The sequence below is a fragment of the Erithacus rubecula genome, assembly GCF_903797595.1.
Source record: "Erithacus rubecula genome assembly, chromosome: 16".
Taxonomy (NCBI): Eukaryota; Metazoa; Chordata; class Aves; order Passeriformes; family Muscicapidae; genus Erithacus; species Erithacus rubecula.
The window spans coordinates 2,965,554-2,992,208 of record NC_136668.1 but is presented as its reverse complement, the minus strand read 5'-3'; the positions used below and the strand labels follow the sequence as shown (position 1 = coordinate 2,992,208).

Below are 26,655 nucleotides of genomic sequence, written 5' to 3'. Positions count from 1 at the left end.
AGTGAACTCCATCAGGCTGGCTGCAGAGTTTCTCCATGGCTATTCTAGATGAAACTGTGCCCAAATTTTTCTTTAAATTTCATACCAAGTTCATATCATATCCAAAATATGGTAGTTTAGGTTTTGTTCTGTTGGGGAGTTTTTTAATCATGGAATAGTTTGAGTCAGCAGGGACCTTTAAAGGTCACCTACTTCAACCTTATTTTAATGAGCAGAGTCATCTTCAGCTAGATCAGGTTGCTCAGGGCAGGATCCAATGTGACCTTGGATCCCTGTTTCCAGAGATGGGGCATCCACCACCTCTCTGGGCAACCTCTTCCACTCTCTTCCAGTGTTTCATCACTCTAATTTAAGAAAAAAAATTCCTCCATCCATCTAGTCTGAATCATCACATAAGATATATTACATTTTCAGAAACTATGGGGTAATGGAAAGGTAGGGAAGGAATTGGGCCTATACCTTGATTTGCTTCTTGGATACTGCAACCAGAGTAATAACATCATGTAGAAATTTAAAGAGCATAAAACTCAAGGAAGAGTCAGACTCAGTTACCAGCAGATACACTGCCACAGACTTTTAAAATTATATTGGACTTGCTTGATTTTCTCTCCAGTGAGTTCAAATAAAAATGGCTGTCAGTATCATTGTTCCACTCCTGAAATTTCTCAAGCTGCATTTAGCAGTTTGTTCTTTTAGTCTAACTCATCATCTTTTGCCTTGTCAAGACTAGTTGTTCTTTCTGTAAACAATCATGTTGTTACTTCTAGGTAAATCACTGGTTTTCTTCTTTCTCTAGACACCCTTCATTTATTTGAGATAGCATTCACTTAATTTCCTCACCTCTTTTTTCAAGTTTTTCATCTTATGTCTTGAAATGCCTTTCTTGCCTTGGTAGTCTCAAGTTTCTTCATCTCTTCTGTTCTGGTTGGCATAGTACTGCAAGGGTACACAAGGAAAGGTAACTGGGAGTGTATATTATGGTATATATACTCTAAACCATTATGTCTTTTTATTCTGTGAACTTTTATATTTAAGATAAGAATGCTGATGGTCATCAGTGTCCTTTTGGTACTTTGCATTTCATGAATCTTCATACTAATATTGTCTTGCTTCTTCAAGATGATTAACAGATCCATTAAAATACAGGGCCAAATTCCAGCCTCAGGCTTCCCAGTATCATTCACCTGTCTTCCTATGGGTATTTGTCCATGCATCTGGGACATGTTAGCTCTTCTGTTGTAAGGTAATGTCTATCAAAGGCTTTACTGAAAACCATAAATTATATATTTTTATTCAGTAGCTACATACAAATTGTCTAGAAGGATTTGTTCTAGAAGCCTCTATGACCCTGTTTTTTCTTTTCATTGTAATTTTTTTTTCTGTTGTTTCCTTTTGGGATAGAAAGGTGCAAGGAGAGGGAAACGAGCTACTGTCATATAACTGTTCAGGTTTTCTCCCTGTGAAGTCTGGCTTTGTCTCCAAGAAGATGATCCACCTAACCACAATTTCAGTGTAGAGCCTCTACAACTGTAAATGATTTCTTATGTAGATGCCCAGCCATTTTAATAAGTTTCATTTCTGTTATGAGAGCTCAGATAATGAGTTTCTTAGTGCTCTCTCAGAGCTGATTTATTCCCCTTAATTTTTTTCCAGAATCCAGGAGCCAAGTTATTTTTGTTAGTTTCTACATGTACTCTTAATTTGATGTTTCGAATAGTTTTATCTTGAATATTTCCATCTCAGAACTCTGATTTAGATGAGCTTGCTGATGCTGACCATTGTGATGAGTCTGATATATCTTCTAGACATTTGGTGTCTGATCACCTGCCAAGTTCTGTATTTTCCATATGTGTTCCTAAATTTCCTGTCAGCCAGCTGCATAAGCTGGTGTTATGTCTATTGCTGTTTTTTCTACAGTTGCTCATCTGACTCATTTGATCCAAACTACTATGTGCTTTAATTGACTACTTTCAAGGCATAAGTAGGGTGAAAATGCTTTTCAATATCAATTAAATCTATATTTGTTATTCTGAATAGATCAAAAAACCTCTGTTAGAGTGGTAAAACCAGGACTGTCACTTGGTAAATAAAAGGCTGACACTTCTTCCTCTGTAAAGAAGTGTTTCTTGCCAAGTGTGTGTTTGACAAGAATGATTCCATGGAAAAGCATCTCTGTGCCATCCTCTTGGACAGCATCCGAGGCTGGAACGTGTCAGGCAGCAGCAGAGATGATACTCACTGTGAGTACTGGGGGCACTTCAAACATGCAGACTCATTAAAGGGAGACAGATCTGTCTCTTTAAGGAGGTCCTGGTCAGTCTTGTCTCCAACATCACTATCCAGGATATTACCTAGAAACAGGATATGATACTTTCTTTTTTTAACTTGGATGTCAAACCTTACAGAGGCATTACCACATAATGATTTGGTGCACATTTCTTCCATTTCTAATCTTTCTAATTCTTACCTGTATATAATATAGATAGTATAAATCATATTGGTAGGGTTTAACTTGTTTCTAATTTTTTTTCCTTTATAGTTAAATAATCTAGGTTTATAAGAGTTAATTATTGCTAATTAACATTCCTTATATAAAATTGTTTAGCTACGTTCTTTCAAATATTTGATCTGCCACTTCACAGAAGCAGCATTGTGTTTTGCATAATATAAAATACATGTAAATTCATCACTAAATGTGGTTTTAAATTGGATGCAGTTGAAGCAATCATTAAAGTCTACATGTTTCCAACTTAGCTTAAAGTACAGAGAATGCTCCAATATACCAGCAATATACCTGAAGTACATGAAAACATAAGTCACATAAATAAAACCACCTCTAATTTTGCAATCATACTCTGTTATTGTAAGCAGTAAATCAGCAATTTCCCTCTGGGAAAGAGGGGAAAAATGTCAGCATATTATGCATGCTTTGTAAAACTGTTTATACAGATTTATTCAGTCATTTTCCTTAAATAAATGTGAAGTGACATTGCTAACCTATGCATGTTTAGATAAGGTTTCTTTTCTGAACACAGACACTTTTTTAAAATATACTGAGTGTGTTTTTAAAACAATGAGTTGTATTGCATAATTTTTTTTTGTTTTGTTTTTTTCTTTGTATTCAGTCAGCACACCTGAAAGGCACAGTGCATTGCTGCTCATAGTGCCACCCATGAACAAGGGAAACTGTCAGACTCATGGCATTTTTCAATCCAAAATTTGGGTACAAGGAACATGGAATATGATAATGAGTTTAAACACATATGAATAGATTTGAATACAATAGAAGTGTTCTCAAAAAATAAATGAAGGGCTTAGGGAGTTAAGAAGGTTTAAACAAATACAGGTATCTTTGTAATTCATTGCCCTCTAGGCCCACTGCTGTTGTACCTGGATTAGCACAGGTCAGCTAAAGGAAGTGAAATGGCCAACAACAAAGAGAAGCTTAACCTGCCTTAAGATGCACTTGGTAACTTTTTTCCCCTTCAAGTTGTCTCAGCTGCTTTTTTTTTTTCCTACAGCTTTTTGACCAAGGAAAGGAGTCTGACCAAGTTTAGCTGGACAAGTTCAACAGTTTTCCTCAGATCTTTCACTCTAAGGGAACTCCACTGTGTTATCAAAGCTTTGAGAGAAATAAGAGCATGCAATTACCTGTTTCACAAGTGATGACACCTAATTATCTCAGCTACTGACAGTCTGAGGATGGACTGGCAGTTGTATAATGTAGCAGGAAAATGAGGCATCCTCCTTCCCCAGATTCCCACTTTCAGGTTCACTGTCTAATGTATGGGTGCTCTTGGAGCAGGGAGACTCAGAACTTTCTAGTCCATGGTACCAGAAAAGCCCTCTGTTAATCAGCACATTTGGAAATGGCACAGACAACTCAGATGCTTGTGTGCTACCTGACCATTTCCCATGCACCACTTTACTAGAGAATAACTGGAAGACCCTTTGTATTTTTGTTTTTAATCTGTCATACCCATAGTCTGTAGGAAAGGAGGGATGAATTAGATGGAGGAGTGTGTTAACCTGAGCCAAAGTGAACACACTGATCTGTACCTGTGGCTTTTTGCAGCTTGTGATGGCTCTCAGTGCACTGCAAACACACAAGGTCACTCTCTTCTATTTTCAGGCTGTGGTGTGAAGATGCATTAGCAGGGCTATAGGCCCAAGATAATAGACCTTGCACCAAAGCAGTGCTCCAAAACAATTAGGCTTGGCTAATGCCTTTATTTCCCCACTGATTTACTGCTGGCTTGCCACTGGCCTTTTCAGTTCATAGCAATATTTGTTCATTTCTATCTGAAGAAATTATATGATGCATCTTCAAGGAGAAGGAGCTATTTCAAAGGTACCTAAAACCAGTCAGTACCTATTACATAGAATGGCACCTTACACCCTATGGATGAGAGGTGCTTCTAGTCTAAAACATGAGTAAGCTTATATAACACGTTTAAAACATGATGTAAAAGCTTTTGGTAAAAAGAGGAATTTTTAACTGGTTATATGCACAGTTAATAAACTGAGCAGGATATTAAAACACTAAGGCAACAGGAAGCTCTTAAAATTTCAGTCTCAAATCCTTACTGCTCTGTATTGCTGGAGCTAATGCTGCCACTTTCCAGATGTCAGTGAAAGAATTCATCCTTTTTCTTTCTCTCCAAGGAGATTTTTCCTTTTGTTTGCAGTACAGGTAAAGCTGCATGAGGACTCATTGTTGATCCAGGATCAGAAGATATTCTTTACACAGCAGTTTATTGAAGGACATCTAATAAAGTAGGCATGGATTATGAAAGCTTAGCCTTTCTCCTAAATTTACATTCATGCATTTTCAAGGAACAGCTTGCATATGAAACAGTGTGCACAGTGTGTTTGGCCAGCCTCTTTGTGTTTTATCAAACCAGGGTCTAGATAGGAGTGAACTCTGAGGAGGTTCCAGTTTTAGCTCACAGCACTTTGGAGAAGCAGTCAGAAGGTGATTTTCCACAATCTGTGCTGGCATTCCACATGACATCTGAATAAAGGTCAAGTCAACTGCGTGAGGCTTTTTTTGTCCATTTGTACTCCTTTGAATGCCATATTTAATTAATGTAAGACCAGTGCCTGTGTGCTTGTTTAAAGCACATTCTCCCCACTTGCTTTTGTGCTGTGACCCTAAGCAGAACACAGCCTGTGACCCTGAGCAGAACACAATTTCTAGTTCATAAAAATCTCTTAGTGCAGTTTAGGTTATTATATCAAGTTATGAAGAAATAAGACACAAAAAAGGACAAATTATGTACAATGTATGTAGCTGCAGTCCAGAAGGTGTGTCTAGCTATGGAATGTGGTGAATTGATTTCAAACTGAAACACATGAGCCCTAAAGAGTTTGTCAGGGTTTAATTCAGCAGCCAGGAGCTGGTAAATTTCTAACCAAAACATAAGTTGTAACTGCAAGTAGTATGTACTAGAGAAGGTAACCTAGTTGTGCTCATGAATTTTGAGATCACTGGATTACATCCACTTGGATGTCACTAAGTGGTAAAAATATTATTATATTGTTGTTACAGTGATTGTCTGTCTGTTATATGAGAACACATTCTAAAGACTCAATCCATTTAGATGCATTTAGAGGCATCCATTTAGACATGCAGAAATTGAATATTTCCTTTTTTCTTTTTAAAATCATGGTAGGGTTTGTAGTGCTTACACATATGTTAAATTTAGTGAAACAGTCTATGAAGAACAGTGAACAGGCCTATGAAGACCTATGTTTCTTGGTAAATTCACTTAGTTACAAATTCTTTTGGGTTCCACTGCTTTCCCAGAATTCTGCATATGGAGAAAGATAGATACGAGGAGTTAGTTTTGTGTAATTTAGGAAAACATTAGGTGTAGATTGGTAGGATTATGCCTAAACTCAGATATGTATATGTAGAGAAAATATATGTCTATACATGAATATTTCTTTTTAACTTCTTAGAAATTAGTTAAGAATATTTCTGTAATGATAAAAGGTTGTACTGGAACATGGAATTTTTGTATTGTGGTTTTGTATTCTTATGTCTCTATTCCTCTTTTAAGAAGTGTTAAAGACTTGATTATAGTTTTCTTCCCCATGTAAAAAATTGTTGAGACTTCTCCCTGAACTTAGCTCTTACAGCTGTGTGCAAAAAGTTCTATACCTGTCCTTACTCATGTTCTCAAAACAAGGTCTGTGTTCTGGTAATGGGGTTGTCAGAAGCTTAACACTTGTGGCCTGAAGGATGAAACAGTAAAGGTCACAAAGCCTAAGTCAATGTGATTTTTTTTTCATGTAATGGAGTTTTTTTGACCACTTTCTATCCATGTATTTTATAAGTATTCAAAATACAATATCTTTATTATGAACTCAAGATTGAAATGTAGACACAAAAGGCCACCATGTCGTGAATAAAACTATAATCTAGTTTTTATTTTCCCTAAAATTAGTGCATACACAAAAACAATCAAATATAATGCAGCTTTTAAAATTATACATAATATCAGTATATCTTTTGCATATAAAGAAATTTACTCAGAAACAGATTTTAAATGACTAGTCATATCTTGGAGAGAAAGTTTCCTCATTCTTGTCACTCATTTTGAAATGAGTAGCAAAATGTTAGAGTCTCCCAAGAAAAACAGACTATCAGTTTATGAATAAATCATGCAGGAACATTTTAATTTAGTCAACATTTTTCCTCACAATTTTACAGCAGAAGACTTTTCAATTTAATAATGTCAGGACTAGTCCTCTGAGCCTTGCAGTGTCTATAGCTGTAACTGCTTCGAGCTTCTAAATCAGCACTGAACTGATCATATGAAATACTTCTCTGGATCTTTTTTTAATTTGGACATTTGTTATAAAGTGTTAGAAATTAATCTTCCTTTTCTTATAACAAAATATTCTCAGTGATTTTTTTCCATAGAAAAATCTCAAGAATTTTCTTTTAGTTTTGTTGTTGTTGAATTAGTTGCAGTTTCTCTCCAGAGTTTTATCCTTGAACCTTTTGCTGTCTCTGAACATGTTTGTCATTGGGAATTCTGTCTTCCCCAAAACCAGAGGCCTAAATCTGTTGACAAGTGAGGATATCATGGTCAGATATATGAAACTGGTAGACTGTCATTCAGTCCACCCACCTTCATGATAAGGACATGCTGTATAGTTCTTTACACATTTTTTTTGGCTTCAAACAAGAAAAATAACATTTTTAGCATATTTTTGCAGAAGCTGTTCTAGAGGAGCAACTTAAGAAGCTTATTTTTGCCATCTAGTTTATGTTTCAAAACCATAACTATATCCCAATTATACCCTAGAAATTTTGCCAGTTGTGGTGATAATGGTGCTTGATGCATTTTTTATCTTTCATGGCATTTTCTTATACAACCAGTTTTGCTGTTTCTGTAGTAGATTTTTGATGCTGGATATATCTGCTAAATTATATTTTGTAAGACACCACAATGGGAGACTGATGTTTGTCGTGGAGTCTTGATGAAAATTTGATTTTATTGATCACAGATGGAAATGAGCAGCTTTTAAGATGCACGTTCTTGGTAATGTATTCTTCATTTATATTATCTTCAAGAAAATTAATTGTATACTTGTAATGGGATTATATTTTACAAAAGAAATAACAAATAACTTAATCAGAGCAGTATTACTAAGAATGTGGACTGCCTAACACCTTGGTTTTTGTGAAACAGTAGGATTTAAGCTGTTGTTAATTGCTATCCAAGAAGTCTTCTGTTCCAGATCACCTGCCTTTGCTTCCTCCTATGTCTCAGTAGTAAAAAAAATGGTTGCTGAAAATGTATTTGAGAAGACATAAACTACAAGCTTGTTGGATTCTGTGCAGTAGTTTGAAGAAGTTCATATTTCATGAGTTTTATTCAAAAGCCATCAAAGATGCTTTAGCCTCTTGCATTTTATCTGGGCACTCATTTTTCAGTGCCTTAAATACAGAATCCCGTGTTTAAGCAATGCACACCAACAGGAAGTTATGTTTTCAACCATTTCTCCAGAATCCTACAATACTTCCAATTAAGTTATTGGTGTGTTACTAAAGATAAGGATCAAGAAGTCACAAATATCAGGAGGTAAAAATGGATGTCTAGTAATTTATTTACAAGTATATGCAATGCAAGAGCAATGTTAAAGCTCCATGTTCATATCTTGTATTATTTCCTCACCTTCTTTTTTTTAACTCTTACAGATTTCTTGCTGTGGGGGGCAGGGTGTGCTTAGATTTTTAGACTTTGAAAGGTCAGGAAGCTGAAGAAAATCCTTCTGTAATTTGCAGAGTTTTTCTGAATTTTCTGACCTGAAATCAAGTGAAGCAACCTGAACATATAAGTCTACCCAATTTTACTGTTCTCTAACTTTATTCCTTACATCCTGATCCAAATCTGAGGTGTATAACAATGCATGCTAGCCTGGTTTCATATACTGTAACTACAATACTGGCAGTAAATTGAGTTTTGTACAGACAATGCGAATGCAGTTTTTGTTGCATTGTTAAAAACATTACTTCATATATGGATATTTTGAAATATTAACCATTTATGTCTCATAAATTTCTATAGCTTTATCTCAGCAGACTGGCTTATCATATCAAAAATTTCATTATTCCTTTAGGCAGGTGCCCTTTGGAAATCATTAATTGTTTTTTCATCCAGAGTGAACCCAGCAGCAGCTTACACAGAGCTATCTACCTCCCACACATTGCCTGTGTGGCCAGGGCTATCCCCAGAGCTCAGTGGTTCCCATTTCATGTGTCAGATCTTGCTGATGAGGTGGAAGGTCCCTATTGCAGTAAAGTGTGCATCATACTTTCACCTGATGTTACTAGAGCTCCTCTGACTTGTCAGGAATGGAATATTACCAGTTTTCCAAGAAAACCTCAGCATTTCAGAGATGGGATACTATGCTATAGATGGTAAAGTCTTTATCTGCAACAAATTTATTTCTATATCTAGACACGTCATGTAAGTCTTCATTGAGAATGGGGATCTTTGTTTCTGTATTAAGTTCTTGAGAATGCCAGTTCACAGGACATATAACTGGTAAATTTCAGGTTTTAATCTTTGTCATAGACTGGGTACTTCCAGTTAAGACTTCATGGTTTAGCTCACTATGTTTTGTTTTTGTCTAATGACAGCTCTACTTAACAAAAAGATTTCTTTTTGATTTACAACTATTTTGTTCCAAAGGATTTTTCTATCAGGAATTCAATCTCTACTGTCTATTTTACACAGTTTCTGAGCCACTCTGCCATAGTATAAGCCATCAGTTCCTGCCTGTAGTTGAAGGTTACAGGTGAAAATGAACAGTGTATGAGAAAGGAGAAGTGTCAGTGTTCAATTCATCAGTATAAATTTCTCTCATATTATAAAGCTGTGTTTGGCAGAACAGCAGAGCATAATCACTAAGGAACTGATTTACTGAAAGAAATCATTTCAGAGGTCTGGTCATCCTTGGAGGATTCCTAATGAATGTGTGTGGGAGTTGCATTTTCCTTGTATTTTACAGTAGCTAATGTATTTTTGTAAGAGGGATTCCTCAAGAAAGCCATCATTTTGGAGTTTCTACTTGTCAGGAAGAATATATAATGGTAACATTTCTATGCTTTTCTCTGTATTCCCTTTGTTTAAGACCTTTAAAAAAGTCATAGCTACTTTCAAGGCTCCAGAGTCAGTTTTTCTTCCGTTTGACCTGGACCTGTAAATGAATCATTTGCATAATATATTTTGTCATTCACATATAAGATTGATTTATAAAAACCATAGTGTCTTGCATGGTTGCTGAGTTCTGGTCATTTCTCCTCCACTTCTGCCTTCACCTTTTATTTCCATAGTACTTGCTGCTGCTTTTTCTCATCTTCATCTTCCTTTCTCGTCCTGGGAATTTCTCCATTAAGTTTGAACTCTCCTGTTCACCATAAAGAGTCTAGTCCTATGGTTGAACAATCCTTCAGCACCAAGAGATCTTTCTAACCTTTCTCCACCTCCTTTTGAAACACCTTTTACACTTATTTTCCCCCCCAGAATAATTTTAATAATTGTTTTCATATCATCATATCTTCCTTGGTCAAATGACCAGTTGGAAAAAATACATTTACATCACAACATTATGTTACCTTGAGGAGCAGAGCAAGGCAGTAAAAGCACCTCTGAAGCCAGAATGTACCTAAGCTAATTGTTGGCTTAGAGGTCCCTATATATTTTAATTACTTCTCCTACTATTATCCTACAGTGCTTTAATTTTAAATGAAAGATAATAGCTGCCTTATCTCTAAGGAAACTGGTCTTGATTTTATTAACTTACAGGACAGAAGAATAATTGGCACATATCATTGTCCAGAAATGTATTCAACAAAGGTATCTTTCATTGTTTTCTAATGTTTTTATCCTCAGAGATGTAAAATTCAGGTCTTGACCAGTTATGGTCATTCAAGATCCCATGGCACTTTTTTATAGCGTGGTCATTTCAACACCAAGCACCTGGCCAAATATCAATTTATGTAACTGTTGTGCATTCCCCACCACCACTCACCCACCCCATAGTTTCAATTGGCTACAACATTCTCCATTTCCTCGACTAAAAGAAAGTGTGTTGTTCTGCACTGTCAGTCACCACATTTCACCTCAGAGGTGATTGTGCTTCACTGGGATGTGAAGTGGTTCTTCTTTCTAATGCTTGTAAAGCGCTTTGGGATCCTTTTGAATGGGTGGTGCTGTCTGCAGTAAATGTAGTTAGTTCACTGTCTTTCTATCTCAGGTATCACTGTGTTACAAAATATGTTTCAGTTAGAGTTGGGCGAATCTACATAGTGGAAAAAGCATTCCCAGCTCTCTCTAATCTGACAGGGAACCTTTTGACAGAGGTTGAAGAGTTAGATCCCTTCCCTTCCCTTCCCTTCCCTTCCCTTCCCTTCCCTTCCCTTCCCTTCCCTTCCCTTCCCTTCCCTTCCCTTCCCTTCCCTTCCCTTCCCTTCCCTTCCCTTCCCTTCCCTTCCCTTCCCTTCCCTTCCCTTCCCTTCCCTTCCCTTCCCTTCCCTTCCCTTCCCTTCCCTTCCCTTCCCTTCCCTTCCCTGCCCTGCCCTGCCCTGCCCTGCCCTGCCCTGCCCTGCCCTCCCCCACCTTTGGAAATTCTAAATATCATGGAAAAATGCATTTTTTTTTCTTATGGTCAATTCATTATTCCCAATGCAAGAGGGTCAGATTAGTGCTCAAGAAACAACTGAGCTTTGTGGTGTTTACCTGGGTATTGTTACACTTGAAGGTTCGCCCATCACTAATATTTACTGTATTTTGCATTATTCCTTCTGAAAAAGTCTTGGAATATTGAAAAATGCTGTGCTTCAACTCTGATATGAGTACAGAGGATGACATTTTTCCATAGAAGATAATTTAGAATATTGCTTAATGTTTTTTCTGCCCAGCACCACTAATCTTACTAACTGCTTCCAAGATTATCAGACATCTGCAGCATTTTGCTGCATTAAGAAAAAAAGTTGACTGGAGTGATATCATGTCACTGAAACATGCCTGTGTTTAACTCTAGCAGACTAATACAGCCTGTCTTGCATGTGTGTTGCATAGAATGTATGCAAATATGTAAAGAGAACTCAAATTTCTAATATCATTGCAGATCAAAAGGATAAAATATTTATAAAATATATTTAAAAAAAAAGGTAAATTCATCCTAAGAAGATTTAAGATGTGAAAAAATTGTTGGCACTAAAATCTTTCCAAAAATAGTATCCTAGAATGCACAATATTGAACTGAAAAATAACCCAGCCTCTGGGCTAAGGGGTAAACCCATTACATTAGTGGATGTTATATCAACTTTCCCCTGATGTCACTGGAACTAAAACTTATTTTCTTGAGGTTATATAAAATATAGAAAATGTAATTTCCAAATGACTTTGCACCCCTCACTTAAGAAACTTACCTCTTGTGATTTTAGGGATCAATGAATGCCAAATGCCTGTAATTAGTTTAAGACCCTGAGAGTCTTAGGATTGGTCTGAGATCTAATAATGAAAAATTAGTCCCCTTTTGTTTTACCCCAAAAATCACAAAAGAATTTTCCAAGTAAATGCACTCATTAGAAAATAGTGCTTGAAATCCATTTTGAGAAGTTTCACAGATCTATTTGAAACATGCTTTTGTTGGAATTACAATACCATAATATTACTTTTACCTTAGTTTTGTTTGATGCAGACCAGAGCTGATTTGATGGCCTACCTGGATAGAAGCAGCTTCCCTCACTAAGCTCAATGTTATGCTGCAGAGTTCTTAAAGGAATTTTTGAGTCCCAGCTCAATTTTCCCATTTTTCTAGTGCTTTTCAAGTAAAGATTGATTCCCCTAACATGTCTGGAATTTCAGAAATTTAATGTGGCTTTGATGAAAAGAAAACAAAAGTTAAAGATTTTCTCTCTTTCACATTGAGTCATGACATTTGATTTATAACTAAAATATAATGAAACTAGAGGGGTGCAAACTCACACAGATTTGGGAGGAAAAGTGAGAGAGAGGGAAATCTGTCATCTCAGCAGCACTAGTTTTTGTGCATCACTTCAACATATGTAATCACTCAAATGACAGTGTTTCAGTAGGTCCAGAGTACCTTTGTGAGTCTCACTTCCCAGTTCATAACACTGTGCAGAGAGTGCTACTAAAAAGCAACTAATTTAAACCAAGTTCTCTTATCTTGCCATGGTAAATATTACGTAGGGGTTTAATAATGGCAAATTCAGTCTGCACTGGGCAGTGCAGGGAGGTACCTGCTGCTGCAGCTATTTTCTAAATATTAAGGAATATACTAATACCCTGTTATTGTTTAGAAATCCACAAAAGTCAGTTTTTGTGCTTTGAGTAATAATCAAAGAATATATTCTGTACATGATAATTAATTATGTGGCTGAATGATTCTTAAAAGAGCTCTGGGACAATTATTCCTCTTATTTGGCCTGGAGTATATCTGCACTACCATCACTAATTCAGTGTAATTAATTAGCTTCTCATTAGCTATTATTGTTTTTAAGTACTTTTAGTTAATTGTAATCTGTTATCACACAATTCAAAATACATGCTTAGAGGGAAGGCTGAGAAGAATTAGAAATTCCTAAATAACTTTTATTTGTTTTCTATAAATGGATTTTTTTTTAAATTTCCTACCACACTCCAGATCTTTTTCAGATTGCCTAAGAGTGGAATTTAGTTCCTTATCTTTGAAATCCTCTTGATAGTCTAAGGGGTTTCTCTACAATATTGCTTTAATTTTTTTTTTCACTGAATTGCCTTTAAAGAATGCAGAGTAGCTAAATATACCCATTGAAACAACTGTTCAATGTACATTTGATGTGATTACATTCTGCATATCTTTTTCCTTGCTTGAAATTGCAGATCTCTGCTATTAGAGCAGCATGCTATTGCAGCATGCATTGTATTTATTAGATTTATTATTTCTGGGGCATGGAGTTTCCACATAGCTATAGTTAGACTATGGCATTGCCTTTCCCCAAGTAACCAGCACTCCTGTTTGGAATATGGGGACCTAAAATGTGCATTTTGTTGTGCAGTGCTGTGTACCCCATTCATAGAGAGAGACCTCACAATTAATGGAAGTTTATGTCAGAACCAAAACTTTCATTTGAAAGAAGAAAATCCAAAAAAAGGCAGATCCTTTTTCATTGAATTTCCTTCCAAAACCCCTGAAAAGTTCAATATTTGCCCCAGATATCCTATTCAGAATCCCATTTTCAGGAGCTGAGCATGTTCTCTGTTTCCAGGTATTGTTTGTGCTTGCTGAACATCAGGTCTAGGGAAATACCATTTATTGCATTATACTGTATCGTCACGAACAAAAGATAATAAATATAATCACAGCTATGCTTAGAGTCTCTTAGTCTGACATCCAATAAATTAGTGATATTAGATATGGCCCTAGCATGGCTTCAGCTTGCAGCTGGCCGGGCTCCCTTTCTCTCCCGCTGAACCCGCTCTCCGATTTTTTCCAGATGGATCCGCACGAAAACATTTTGCTGAGCACGCTGGAGATTAAGAATGAGATGGCCGCCAACGAGGCGGTGATGGGGCTGGGGGACCCCAGGAGCACGATGCTGGCCTACGACGCGTCGAGCATCCAGTACCGCAAGGCCGGGCTGCCGCGGCACAGCTTCGGGCGCGCGGCGCTGGAGCGGCACGTGGCGCAGAAGAAGAGCCGGCTACGGCGGCGCGCCTCGCAGCTCAAAATCACCATCCCCGACTTGACTGACGTGAACGCCATCGACCGGTGGTCGCGCATCTTCTTCCCCGTCGTTTTTTCCTTCTTCAATATTGTCTACTGGCTTTACTATGTGAACTAAGAGACAAAGCCGCGCGGGAAGCAAGAACTGGATTTCTCTTCAAATCGGTTGTACAGCCAAAAGTGGGACTTGGAAAAATTCTATTCAGGACAAAAAGTTATTTTAAAACACCTTAGTTGCTGGCCCGCTCTATGGTCTGTTTTTATAATGTTTTGGTTGTATCTACTAAACCATATATATTTTAAGTTGCGGTATGGACATATCCCCTTACCAAAATATAAGTGCATTTTGAGTGTAAAGGCAAATAGGGTTTTGTAAATCACTTCTGTCTCATTGTCCTTCACTCTTTTTTCTTTGTTTTTCTATTTTTTTTTTTTTCTTTTTTGTAATGGCCGTTTCAGTTTAGTGGTATAAATTATAGAGCAGCATTTGAGAAACAAGTTTTAATTTTGACAGCAGTACTTGCCATTCTAGGGAAAGTGCATATCCAAGGCATGCATATACACTTGCGAGTATACTGCTTATGAAACACATACACTTTACTTTTTAAATGTGTAAACTTGAAAACAAGTAGTGCCTATCATCTTTCCAAGATGATCATGGTCAGAGGTTTTCCCAACCACATTCAGGTATTTTCTTTTATTTATGGAAAGAACTGAACCTTTGACTGATAATATTGGGGTTGGGTGTTTGCACAGAAGCTGAAACAAGAAGCACTAGTATGTTTGTATTTTAGAGTCAGTGACTCACAGTCACGGTGACTGTGTTTGGGATGAGTAGAGGAATGTATGGACAGTATAAAAATGCATCAGCACTGAATGGGTAGATGCTGCTGGGTTGTGTTGAGGAAAAGAAATCTGTCCAAAGTGCCAAAATTGATTGCCCAAATAGTAATTCTACAGGTGGCTGAAGGAAACCAGTGGTGCCCTGTCATTCTCTAGGGCAGGGAGAGTGAGAGAGCAATTACAAAGTGCAGGGGCAAGGAGACTGGAGGCTACATATACATAAAAGTGTGTTTGTGTATATATATATGTTTATACATGGTGCAGATGAATGTCAGTTGTGTACAGCTTAGTTCTGAAAGAGTCATGTGGAGTTGTGTGATTTCTTCCAAGTTTTCATCTTTCCAGCATTATGCTTCCTGCTGTTGGTTAAAGGTTCTGTACCTTTCAGCAGCTGAGATCTGAGCATACCTATTTCTGTACAAGAGGTACTAACAGGGTGTTTGTTTCCTCAGTCTGGATTAGGCAATAACGTTTCACTTTTTGTTTTCCTTAATGCACTGTTCTAAAGGAAAGAAATTCGTAGCAATCACTTTAAGAGTTTAAGTAGACTCGAATGTTTCCTGCTTTAGGGCAATTTCCATTGAAAAAATAGAAAATTTGGTTTTCTTTGGGAAACTTTATGAATTAAAAGGTTGAGTTTTTTCATTCCATTGAGCTTTATTTTTACAGGCAAAATAAAACAGAAAAAAATAATTTAGACAAAAAAAATGTTGAAACTTATTCCATTTGTTATTTGTTATTATTCCTTTTGTAATGAAAACAGCAGTCGCAAGAACTGTATATAAAGTAAAATTTCTTGATGACTTTTACTAGATTAGATCCCATATATTGTTTGACACAATGTTCCAAGAAGAAAAAGCCACATTTGTTGCATCCATACTACCTCTCATCTGTGTAGAAATCTTTGAAAGAACCTAGAGAGTATAAACTTTTTCAGGGTACTAAAAAAATCTTCAGAACATGTTTCATAAAATATTTTTTAGGTTTTTTGTTCTTACTTTAAGAGTAATTTTCTTACAAATTTCTGTGGTTTTATTTTTGATTCCCCCCATCCCCCCCATTTGACAGTGAATGATATGAATAGGAGAAGAATAGTTCTGAGAACTAATAGGCAAATATTCTGACTTTTTTTTTTTTTTTTTTGAGCATTTCATATGCTTATTTCTGGTTCAGCTAAGAGAGGATGGTTTTGGAGCCTGGGATGGGATTTGCAATGTACCCTACCTGCCAGGAAGTTGTGTACATTCACAAACTGCCTCCAGGCTCAGACTTTGCAATATGTAGAGACAGGTTTTCCCCCTGTGATTAACTTCCTAACTCAAAATTTTGCTCTTTGGTTGACATACTTAATTTGTGACTGCTTTTCATGCATAATGCAATAACCTTTGTAGATGCACTTGGGATTTCAGCTGATAGGTATGAGTCATGTTGGATTTTTTTTTTCCCAATTTTAGGAAATGAAGCATATCAAAATTTAGTATTTCTATTCAAAGTCTGTCCTTTAAAAATTATATTAATTATCTTAAATGAAAACAGTCTTATAGTATTCTTCTGTGCAAGTTTTTCTTTCATTGCAGAAATTGCTGACAGCTCCTTTTATTGTTTCACAGAAGCAGAGTGTGACTGCAGGGAGCTCACAGCCTGTCTGTGGTTGATACACATCAAATATAAAACCTTACAGGGAATATGTTGACTCTCTGCATTGGTAACTGCTTCAGCTACAAAATCCACAGAGATGGAGTCCTGGAACTGCACATTCACTTTTCTGAAGCTACAGTACAAGCCATAATACTCTCTGATATTGCTATTCAGAGAGTGAAAGAAAATGTTTGGTTTCTGCTCAGGTGTCACTAGGAAAGATAATTTATCTGTGGGGAAGGAGCATTTTTGCTTTTACTATGTTCTTCTGGCTATTAATGTGATGTATAAAATTAGTCAAAGAGAAAGATTCTACCATTTTGTACTAAGGCTTAACACTGTGATATAAAAAGATGGGGGTGAGAAAGGCTGGTGAGGCACTATCAAGGGAAAAGCATAACTTGAGCCCAAGGTAAGCACTTACTCCTGAGATACTTGAGTGAAAGTGGGAAATGATGCCAACATACATGAGATGTGGGGTTTGCTATGTGTGCTACCCTCCAGGTAAACTAGAATAAATTTGCTTTTACTTTAGAATTGACAGAAAATTAATATTCTTGATCTTTTTAATCATGTTAAGTGTTGTTGGTTTCAATAAACAAAATAGCAAAGTTAATAATTTAGATAAAACGTGTAATATAATTATAGTTGCACATTTTATTGTTCTATTAGACATAATAGCCAGCAATTAAGGTGTTTTTCATCTTTGTGAAATTCATGGGGGAATTATGACTATAACATGGCACAGTTTTAATGAAATCTTTGAGATCAATCTGTAAATATATACTGTACATGACTGCTAGTAAGTATGATACACATTTTCAGAACTGAAAATTCATGCAACATATTTCTGTGTTTGCATAAGGAATGTTATGTTTCTATCCTATCGCAGTTCAATGACTGGGAAGAAAGACTCAAGCAATGACATTGTGACAATTTCTTTTTTCATTCCCAGGGGAGGAAAGCAGAGTCCTAGATAACAGCATATGACTGAGTTCTTCAGAGTTCTTACATTCTAATAAAAAAAGACATAAAATCTGTAAGGTACAAAAGCACAATGCATGGAGAAAATGAGTGGTGGTCGTACACCTGGGGAAAATTTCCTATTTATATCAGAAAAACATGCATTAAAATTAAACCTCAATTAATTTTCACTGTAATTATTAGACTGTGTTCCAATCCTATAACACAGTGCTAAACATAATTGGACAGAAGTGAAATATTTCCCAACTCTCTGTGCATATGGATGTACTCCCCAATGTCTGTATGACATCAGTGTGTATATATACACATGCTGAGTACATGTATAGATACATGCACACACATTCACATGGTGTGTTCAAGGAATAAGCTAATAACAGTTTTGTTTCTACCATCAACCAGTGTATGAATATATTTTTGAAAAAAAAAAAAAAAGATTAACGTACTTAGAAAAAAAAAATAACCAAACAACTTACTCTACAGGGTACCTGGGCATTTCTATATCAGCAGAGCAATGCTTATGATCCGTATGGAGTTCTGCACCGTTTGACATGATGATAGTACTGTACCTCCTTGCATCTGGAACTAGACTAGTCCTCACATTGCTTGCCTATTTCTTCTCTCTCTTTTTATAACAGCATTGTCCACTAGTAAGTTTTCAAAACCAACAAATTCCTTAGGGAACCAAGAAGAAAAAAAAAAATACAAAAATAGTAACTATTTCTAGAAAATAATCTAGGGTGGGATGGCCAGGGTACAATACTATATCAGTAGTGATCAAAACATTTTGCTATGTGTATATAGAACATACAATGTGAGCAACCATAACTTAAGCTGAACGTGTGTAAATATTATCAGATTTCTTAAACATTTTTAACTTCTAATTTGTACTTTATGGTAAGGCAAAAAGCTAATTCTACTTATGGTTTAGGTTAATGTGTCCTAAAATTATGTAAATAATTAAATAAGCTGTAAATGAGCAGTCGATAGATACAGTATTTGTTTAGTGACTTTTTTTTTACTAAGTACAATAATTGCAGTGCTCTAGCAGAGTAATTTAAACACCCTTTTGCATAAACAGATTTGGACTCCAGATATAAAATAGTACAGGAAGTGCTATAGTGTAAAATAGCCACTGTGGCAATGTTTCTGCTGGCACAGATTCTTTTGTATGGTTAAAATATTCAGGCCACACACTCAGTACTCAGATTAGCCAAAACAAACAGGGCCTGGTTTTCACTTACAATAATGCACCTTTATTTTGCTCCAGTGAGTGAAGAGGTGAAGGTGCCCAAGGGTAAGTGAGAATTCAGCTATTGGTGATTTCATTACAGAAGCCTGCATATTGCATCTGTCTGATTCTGAAATCTGTCTCTTATGGAATTTAATAGTAGGCTTATATTCTTAAAAAAAAAAAAAAAATACAGGATGTTTGACTGTCATTAGATAGCATGGTCCCCCAAAGCCAAAGAACCTTCACTCTAGAAATCGTTTGAAGGGGAAATCTAAAAAGTCACTGCTTAACACCAAAGGTAAAGCTTAGTAAAATGCACTAGGAACTTTGTCAAAATTTTTAAGAAGCAAATGGAATGTTGTTGATCAAAAAGACTGCCCTATTCTACTTTGTAAAAATACTACTAATTAAAATCCATTATATAAAATTGAAATAGATCATCTCTACAAGAATATGCAACACTAGCATTTCATAAATATAAAATTATTTTCTTTGTAAGTGCTTTGACAAAAAAAAGATGAAACTTAAATGATGAAAAATCTCACCTCTACTTTCATACTAAGGGTTGTATTTTTTTAATGTTTTTCAGACATGAGGTCATCTATTACAATTTGATAGCATTTTGTATGTTTTCACTGTTCCTGTCATTTGGCAGATACTCACCAGGATGTATGGTTCATGGTCTCTCCTGTTACTTTCAGTTGAAGACAGAAAGAACATTTGAAACATGATTAATTCTGACAAACTGCCTATGATTTGACTTCTATCACGTTTTTATTGGCATGGGTGTTTAAATGGTTCTGTTAGTACTGTCTTTGCGCAGTTCTGAGTTACCTTTTACTTAGTACTATTTATTTCATAATGTAGTAATCATCAGCCTTACTAATGACCTTGTAGCCTTTCTTATATGCACATAATGCACATTTTCCAATGGCTAGAAAATGCAAAATACTAGTGGATATCATTGCATCAGATCTTCATGTCTTTCTCAAAAGGACTGCTAACCTCTGGGATATATGAGGTAGTAAAATGATGATTGTAAATGAGTAGCACATAAGAGATATTTTCTTGAATTTAAAATTATTGCAGCCAGTTTCAGCATGTAAATATATAATAATGTTGGCTAGTGTGTAATTCTTGAATTTAAAAATATAAATAAAGAAAACCTAAAATATGTACATGTAGTTGTGTTATGTTGGGCAGGCTCTTTCCTCAAAGCTGCAGTGAAGCGAGTAACTGAGTTTGGGTCAGAAAGGGACTCAGAAGTGAAGTGTTGAGGCACCTGAAATGTAGGTGTAGGATGGGAACCATAACATGCTGTTAATTTGCCTGTGCAGCCCTTGTGGGACTTGAGTGTCTGGGGAGTGTAAACAATGTACAGTGAGAAGCTGGTGTTGGTCAGCACAGAAATGCTGAGAGGAGGAGGAACAGCTGAAAAAATCTCACAAGTTCAGTATTACCTCCTCAGAGTCAATTGTTGTGAATCTGTTACTGATGGAGAGTTGCTGGTGTCCCCCTTACAGAAATATGGAAGGGTCTGTTGGCAGGGGGATGGTATTCCCTTCTACACTAAATTGTCTTAAATCTGAATATGTGGACTTCAAATATGGAAGTTCCAAGTTCCACACCTTCCTGTTCCTACCTGGGCTCTAACAGGAGAGATTCTGCATGACAAATTATTGTCCCTTTCAGGATGGTGGATTTAGATTTTCCTGTTGGAGAGCTTCAGCTGAAGAACAATTCAAGATGAGCAGAGTAGAGGAGAGACCAGTCAGGCTTGGTCATGAGAGGCTCTTGGACAGGGCTGTAGCAGGGATTAGAAGCTGGGTGCTTTGTACTCCAAAGAAGTAAAATGTCCATTAATACAGGGCAGGTTTTGCTGTTCCTTTCTGTCTCATTGGAATCTTGAGCCTTAAATATACTTCAGACTTACACGTGTCTGCTGGCTGTGCTGAGTGAACAGTTCATGTCTATTAGTTTCTCTTGTCTGCTGTCTCAGCTCTAATAAAAGGAAATGCATGGTTGTGTTTCCACACCCCAAGTATTACTACGTGGGGGATATTAGAGGGTGTTTATTGGTAGCTTTAGCTGCACATGCCCACAGATGATTCTTTGGCTGATCCTACCAGGGGGAGCAGATGGAGCACCAGAAAAGAGAACAAATGGCCATCGGACAAAAGACTGCCAAAGGCTAAAACTGCCAAATTCTCATTTTTGTCTGGAAAAGCAGACAGCAGTTGGTAATTCCTTTTGAAGTTATCCACCTGGCTACTCTCTCTACCAGCCCCACAACAGCACTGCTTTAATGACTGATCTGTTCTGTCTCTTTTCTGTGGATAAAGGGCACCAGTTCTGCAGAGAAAGCAGAGGCTGAAGATGGAAAACTTGAATTTTACAGATTGTTCTGAAATGAGAAGCTGCTGGGTGCAGGATGCTGACTCTGTGTCAGGGACATAGAACACGAGAAGGAGAAGGACTGTTTCCAGACTGTCAAGGAAAGCTCAAATATGACTTTTGTACCTCACTGTTCAAAATACCATATTTTCCTCTGAAGCTTCTGAAAAGGAGGGCAAGGTTCTGAAAAAAGACTGAAATGTCAGCACAACTGCTTTGTTACAACTCTGTGATATACTGTTGCCCCTTATTTTCAAGATTATTACAAGCCAGGAGCAAAGTATTTCAACTTTTAAGACTGGTTCATGATTTCAGAGACTAAAAATATTTATATTAATTGATGACTATCATTTTCAAATCAAAAATGTCTCTCTACTATTTCACTTGTCTGTGTTTATAAATGCATTCTATATTATCACATCCTAACAGGAGTTAAATCAACTGGCACAAAAATAAGGCTAGTACTGTAGGATATTTGAATAATTTATTTCCTTTACTCAGTTTTAACACTTCATGATATATGTAACATAGCCTCTCCTTCATTCAATTTACTAGATTGCAAATTAGTAACCTTAGTAGTGACTTCTTATGTAAAATTGCATTGTTGTCTACACCTCTATAATCTAAAATTAATAAAACATGAGGCAAATTAACTAAAATCACAGGTTTTTTATTTATAAAAGGAAAATTAGTATTTTAAAGAATGAAATTATGCATCTGTCAAATACTGAACAGCTGTGAAACAGTGAAATAATGGGAACTGGCATCTAACACATTGTAACTGCTGCATATAAATAAATGCAACATTATAACTACATAGCACTATGTTCACTAACATAAATTCTGTGGTTATCAAAATTAATGACCTGCATGACATTATCAATCCATAATGCTTGTTATTCTTGAGGGGTATCTGGAATGACTCATTTATTATGGTGTTCATTTCATATTGAGTCTAATCAAGGGATATATTTAAAAAATCCAACCTGACAGTTATGTGGAGAAATGTGGATTGGCTATTCAGGTGATGAGGATGCTTATATAAAAGGAGATTTGCTTCCCATGGCTGAGACTGGGCCAGGTTTTCTGGGGAAAGGGGAGTGCTTGTTTCAATGTTAGGGCAAAACTTTTGACTAATCTTATTCTTGGAGTGAAAGTATTATTTTCTGTCTTTCTGAGAGATTCTGACACTGCATTCATTTTGGCACTCTATGGCTAAGGGCAGGGTTCCAGCTGAGACCACTTTTTAAAAAAATCCTCTTTTTTGGAAAAAAATATATCCAAGGAAACAAAGCTTGGTTAAGTTCCCTTACAAATGCTTTAAATTGTGTAAACTGCACATTTTTTGTTTTGGTGCTGTTTTGTTTTCAGATGGGACTTGGGACTGTGTATAGCTGTTGGTGTTTATGGTCTCATGTGCTCCCATTTCTCAGCTTGGTTGATACCTCTGAGGTCTGCTGCTTTCTAAGCCCACACGAAACTGCACTGTGACCTTTGAGCTCTCCTTGTTAAACATTCCCAAAGATCTCTTCTGAAGAGTCTGATCATGTCAGTCTTTAATCCTCAGCCCTTTGCTGAGATTTCATGGCACTGCTGCTTATGAAGGTGCTGTGCAGAGACATCACAGGCAGGCACAGGAGTGCAGGAGAGCAAAAAGGGCAAGATGTGAGTGATAAACCCACAGCACCAAAGCCAATGTGCCCAAGTCAGGTCAGTGCAGTTCCATTACTGAGCTGATATTTCCACTTCTGTGCCATGCAATGGAATTGATTCTTCAGGTGAGAAGACATTGACAGGAGAATGAATGGGGATAATAAAGAGATCAAAACCTACATGTCAGGACAGCAAGATTTATCTGCAAGATTTGCAGACAAATTGGATTGGTTTTGATGTGCTTCTGGTTTTAGGTTATGAAAAATTGAGGATTGTTATTGCTGCTGTTGTTAGTCATCATTCAAAAGATATCTAAATTGGAAATATGTGCCAAAAAAAAAATAAATTGCTGGACAGAAAAAGGGAGAAAAAGCAAAAAAACAACCAAACAAAACAAACAAACAAAAAAAAAACCACAAAAAAAAAAACCAAACCACAAAAATAAAAACAAAACCCCCTCAAAAAAACAAACAAACAAACAAAAAAAACCTAAATAAAAAACCAAACCAACCAAAAAAAAAAGCAGTGTGGTGAAATTCAGCAAATTCCCTCCCATTCTCTCAAGCAGCCATGAAGTGCAACATGCATCACCTAATTTATTTTCTTCTTTTTTAATCCCACTCATAACATACTTTAAAATTTGAAGGTTTTAAGACTGTAGGAAGGACAAACTTTTACTTTCTCCTTCCCCAACCTTAATTTTAATGTGTTTTTTTTGTTTTTTGTTTTTGTTTTTCCTTAGATAAGTTTGGATATTTAGCATGATAGCTTTGGCTAATTCCAGTGAAAAATGTAAGCTTTGGTTTTGGAAGGGTCTCAGGATCTCTTTAAGAAAGGTTAAGCATTATTTATTTGCCCTCATTACTACCTAAAGCAATGTGATTACTGAAAAGGTTCAAAATAGTTAAGGATGAGAGAAAGAGACAGGGGGAAATCTTTCTGTGAGGTCCAGACAAAAAGAAAAAACATAAAAAAGGAAAGGACAGATGAAAAGTAAAGGTTGTTTCCTTACTCTTGCTGTAAGATTTTACAGTAAATACTGCCTGCTCCTCTGGCATAACATGTTTCCCTGTCTTTTAACTGCAGTCCAGCCATCCATCACCTGGGTTTTCCCATGTCAGATTGCTTACAGGAAAGTGATATGAGATAACAGATCCTGCTGTTGATGAAAGGAAAGATGTCCTGCATCCAAATCCAAATTTTCCTTAGTTGTGTATTTTACATTTGGCAATACTTGAAAACAAATAACAAATCCTGCTCCCTTTACTTCTCCCAAAGGATTTCCAAAGGTGTTAAGCATCCATTTCCATTTATTGTGCACACCCTGAGAAATATTTGAGTGGTTTTATCAGTGGAGGAGGGGAGGGAAGAATTTTCTCTTTCAAAAACTGAGATAATAAGACAAATCTGTTCCCCTGTAAATGAAAATGTTTTGCCTCAATTTTGCAAGCACTCATGCATATTGTTGAAATAGAAACTACACTTTATACAAAATCTGTGCCCTGCTGAGAAGAGGGTTGGCTTTGCTCATTTCTTCAAGAATTAAAGTGACTTATTTAATTCTAATGAGACAGAATGATCTGGACATTGGAAAATATAAAAAGTCAAACTGTAATGCCCCTGCACCATTATTTAGCAAGGCAGAATGCCTCTTGCTAGATTCTGTGTTTGAAAGAGGACAATTGGGTGCAAGCACTGACACTTTGCTATGGGGAATTAAATTAGGATTACCATAGCTTTTGCATACTGTGAATTTGGAAAGAAGTTCTGGGATTTCCAACACATTTGTTTGACAGACAGTAAACCTGCTATCAGATTGGGATTTGCCTCAGGTTTGCATCCCCTTCTGTCCTAGACACTTTACCTGCACTGTTGTTGAATTAGATGTTAACTATCACATTAATAGTATTGCTATACCTGTGCCTTAATTGTATCACTAATTGATAACTGTAAAATATCATGTAACTAGAGCATATTGTTACTGTTATTTTGAAGGAACAAGTGACAGCATGGGAGAATGTTAAGTGAAACTCTGATCATGTTAATAATATCTTCAGTAATTTCTCATGTCATCAAAGGCTTGTAAGAAAATAGGATATAGAAATTAATTCTTCAGGTCTTGAAAAGCAAGAGGTTAACCTAAATTTTCATTAATTAAAAAATGTGCAGATGACTGCACTGAATGGACATGCTAAATATGTGTTTTGGAGAAGAGCACCTTTAATCTGCTCACAATTCCCACACTTTGTGCATGTTGTTAGGTGTCAGTCCCTGGTAGCCATGAACAAATGGATACCCACAGTCTACCTGCAAGGACCCTATGAAACAATGGAGTAACAGATAGATCAGAAATAAAGAGTGCCTTTGTAGGCAGCTGGGGCCTAATTAATTTGCAGTACAGCTGAGGAGGGCAGAGCCCTTGGCCCTGCAGGTATCACTGGATTTTGTTACTGCACCAATTTTGATAAAGCATTGCCAGCACAAACAGCAGAAAGCCATTTGCTGTACACTTGGAGAAAAGGGTTCCTAGTTATTAGTCTGCTGGAAAAGTGTATTGTGATCCTTTGTATTTTTTTCTTTAAGTTCTTACTTTAGACAAACAGGAGATTTTCTGTTTTGACTTTTTCCTATCTAATTTCCTTTCTAATTCCCAGACCAATAAACTGACCTCTCCACTGCTCTGATCCCAGATAAGTGAATCTTCAACATGGTGTTCCTATAAGACATGTAGACCAACATTCCTTATCTCATTGGAGCCAGCTCCTTTTCTGACTGCTATGGTTCATTATGGTTAGTCCATTATAAATTACATGGTGTCTCCAGGGACCTGTTCTATACTTGAAATATCACAAGACAGCTGCCGTGCATAATGCTGCAGAGAGCTGCTAAATTTATACCCACTAAAAATGTGCTTTATGTTGCAGAGTGACCCACTTTAACTTTGATGCATAAATGGGTTGGTTTTCCTCTTCTTGTAAGTATTATTTGTTATCTTCTATTTGTCCACACACTTAACTTGCTAAGAAAAATCCTTAGAAAATCTGTGATTTGTGCTTGGTGTATTGTGTGATTATCATTATTTTATAAAACTTGGACATACTTCCAAATTCCCCTAGAGACAGAGCATGCAAAGGGCAATTTTTTTCTGCCAGCCCATGTAAATTCTATCAGACTACATAAACAGACAACAGTTGCAGATTGGCTCCTGGAGCTTATGGTTTCCCCTGTTCCTAAGCTGTTTGCACAGCAAATAGACAGAAAAGACTGTATCTATATGTTAGGATAACAAAAGTTATGCTAATATATAGATAATGGCAGTTTACTTGTATAGTTTTCTAATGTGCCCTATGAGACAATTTTTAAAGCTTATTACCTTTTTTTTTGTTTATGAGAATAAGAATACTTCAAATCCCACCTTGTTTTTAACAACATTTTTAAAAGCCCAGAAATAACTCTGATTCCATGTTAAATTTTCACCCTCTTAGAGGGGAGAAAGGGAGCAGACTTACACTAAAGATGCCTTTAGGACACTATGTACTATAAAACCTAAAAATTATCTACAGGAAGTATGTCCACAGGAATTCTGCCATAAAGCTTACTTAGCATAAAAAAATATACAGTAAGACATTTATGCTATTAATTGATATGGCTCC

The 26,655-nt window shown here is 36.5% G+C and overlaps 1 protein-coding gene across 8 annotated transcripts in view; it reads left to right on the top strand.

Annotated features, from left to right (window-relative positions):
• Positions 1 to 20,109, top strand: part of GABRB2 (gamma-aminobutyric acid type A receptor subunit beta2) — a 144,635-nt gene extending 124,526 nt beyond the window's left edge. For 5 of the 8 annotated variants that reach the window (XM_079320074.1, XM_079320072.1, XM_079320079.1 and 2 more), the window contains 2 exons: positions 10,329 to 10,379; positions 14,030 to 20,109. In XM_079320074.1, the coding sequence (XP_079176200.1) occupies positions 10,329 to 10,379; positions 14,030 to 14,377 (399 nt within the window). In that variant the 3' untranslated portion in view covers positions 14,378 to 20,109. The remainder of the gene's footprint in view (positions 1 to 10,328; positions 10,380 to 14,029) is intronic. The other 3 variants (XM_079320076.1, XM_079320077.1, XM_079320078.1) reach the window with 1 other exon arrangement.
• The last annotated feature ends 6,546 nt before the right edge of the window (positions 20,110 to 26,655 follow it).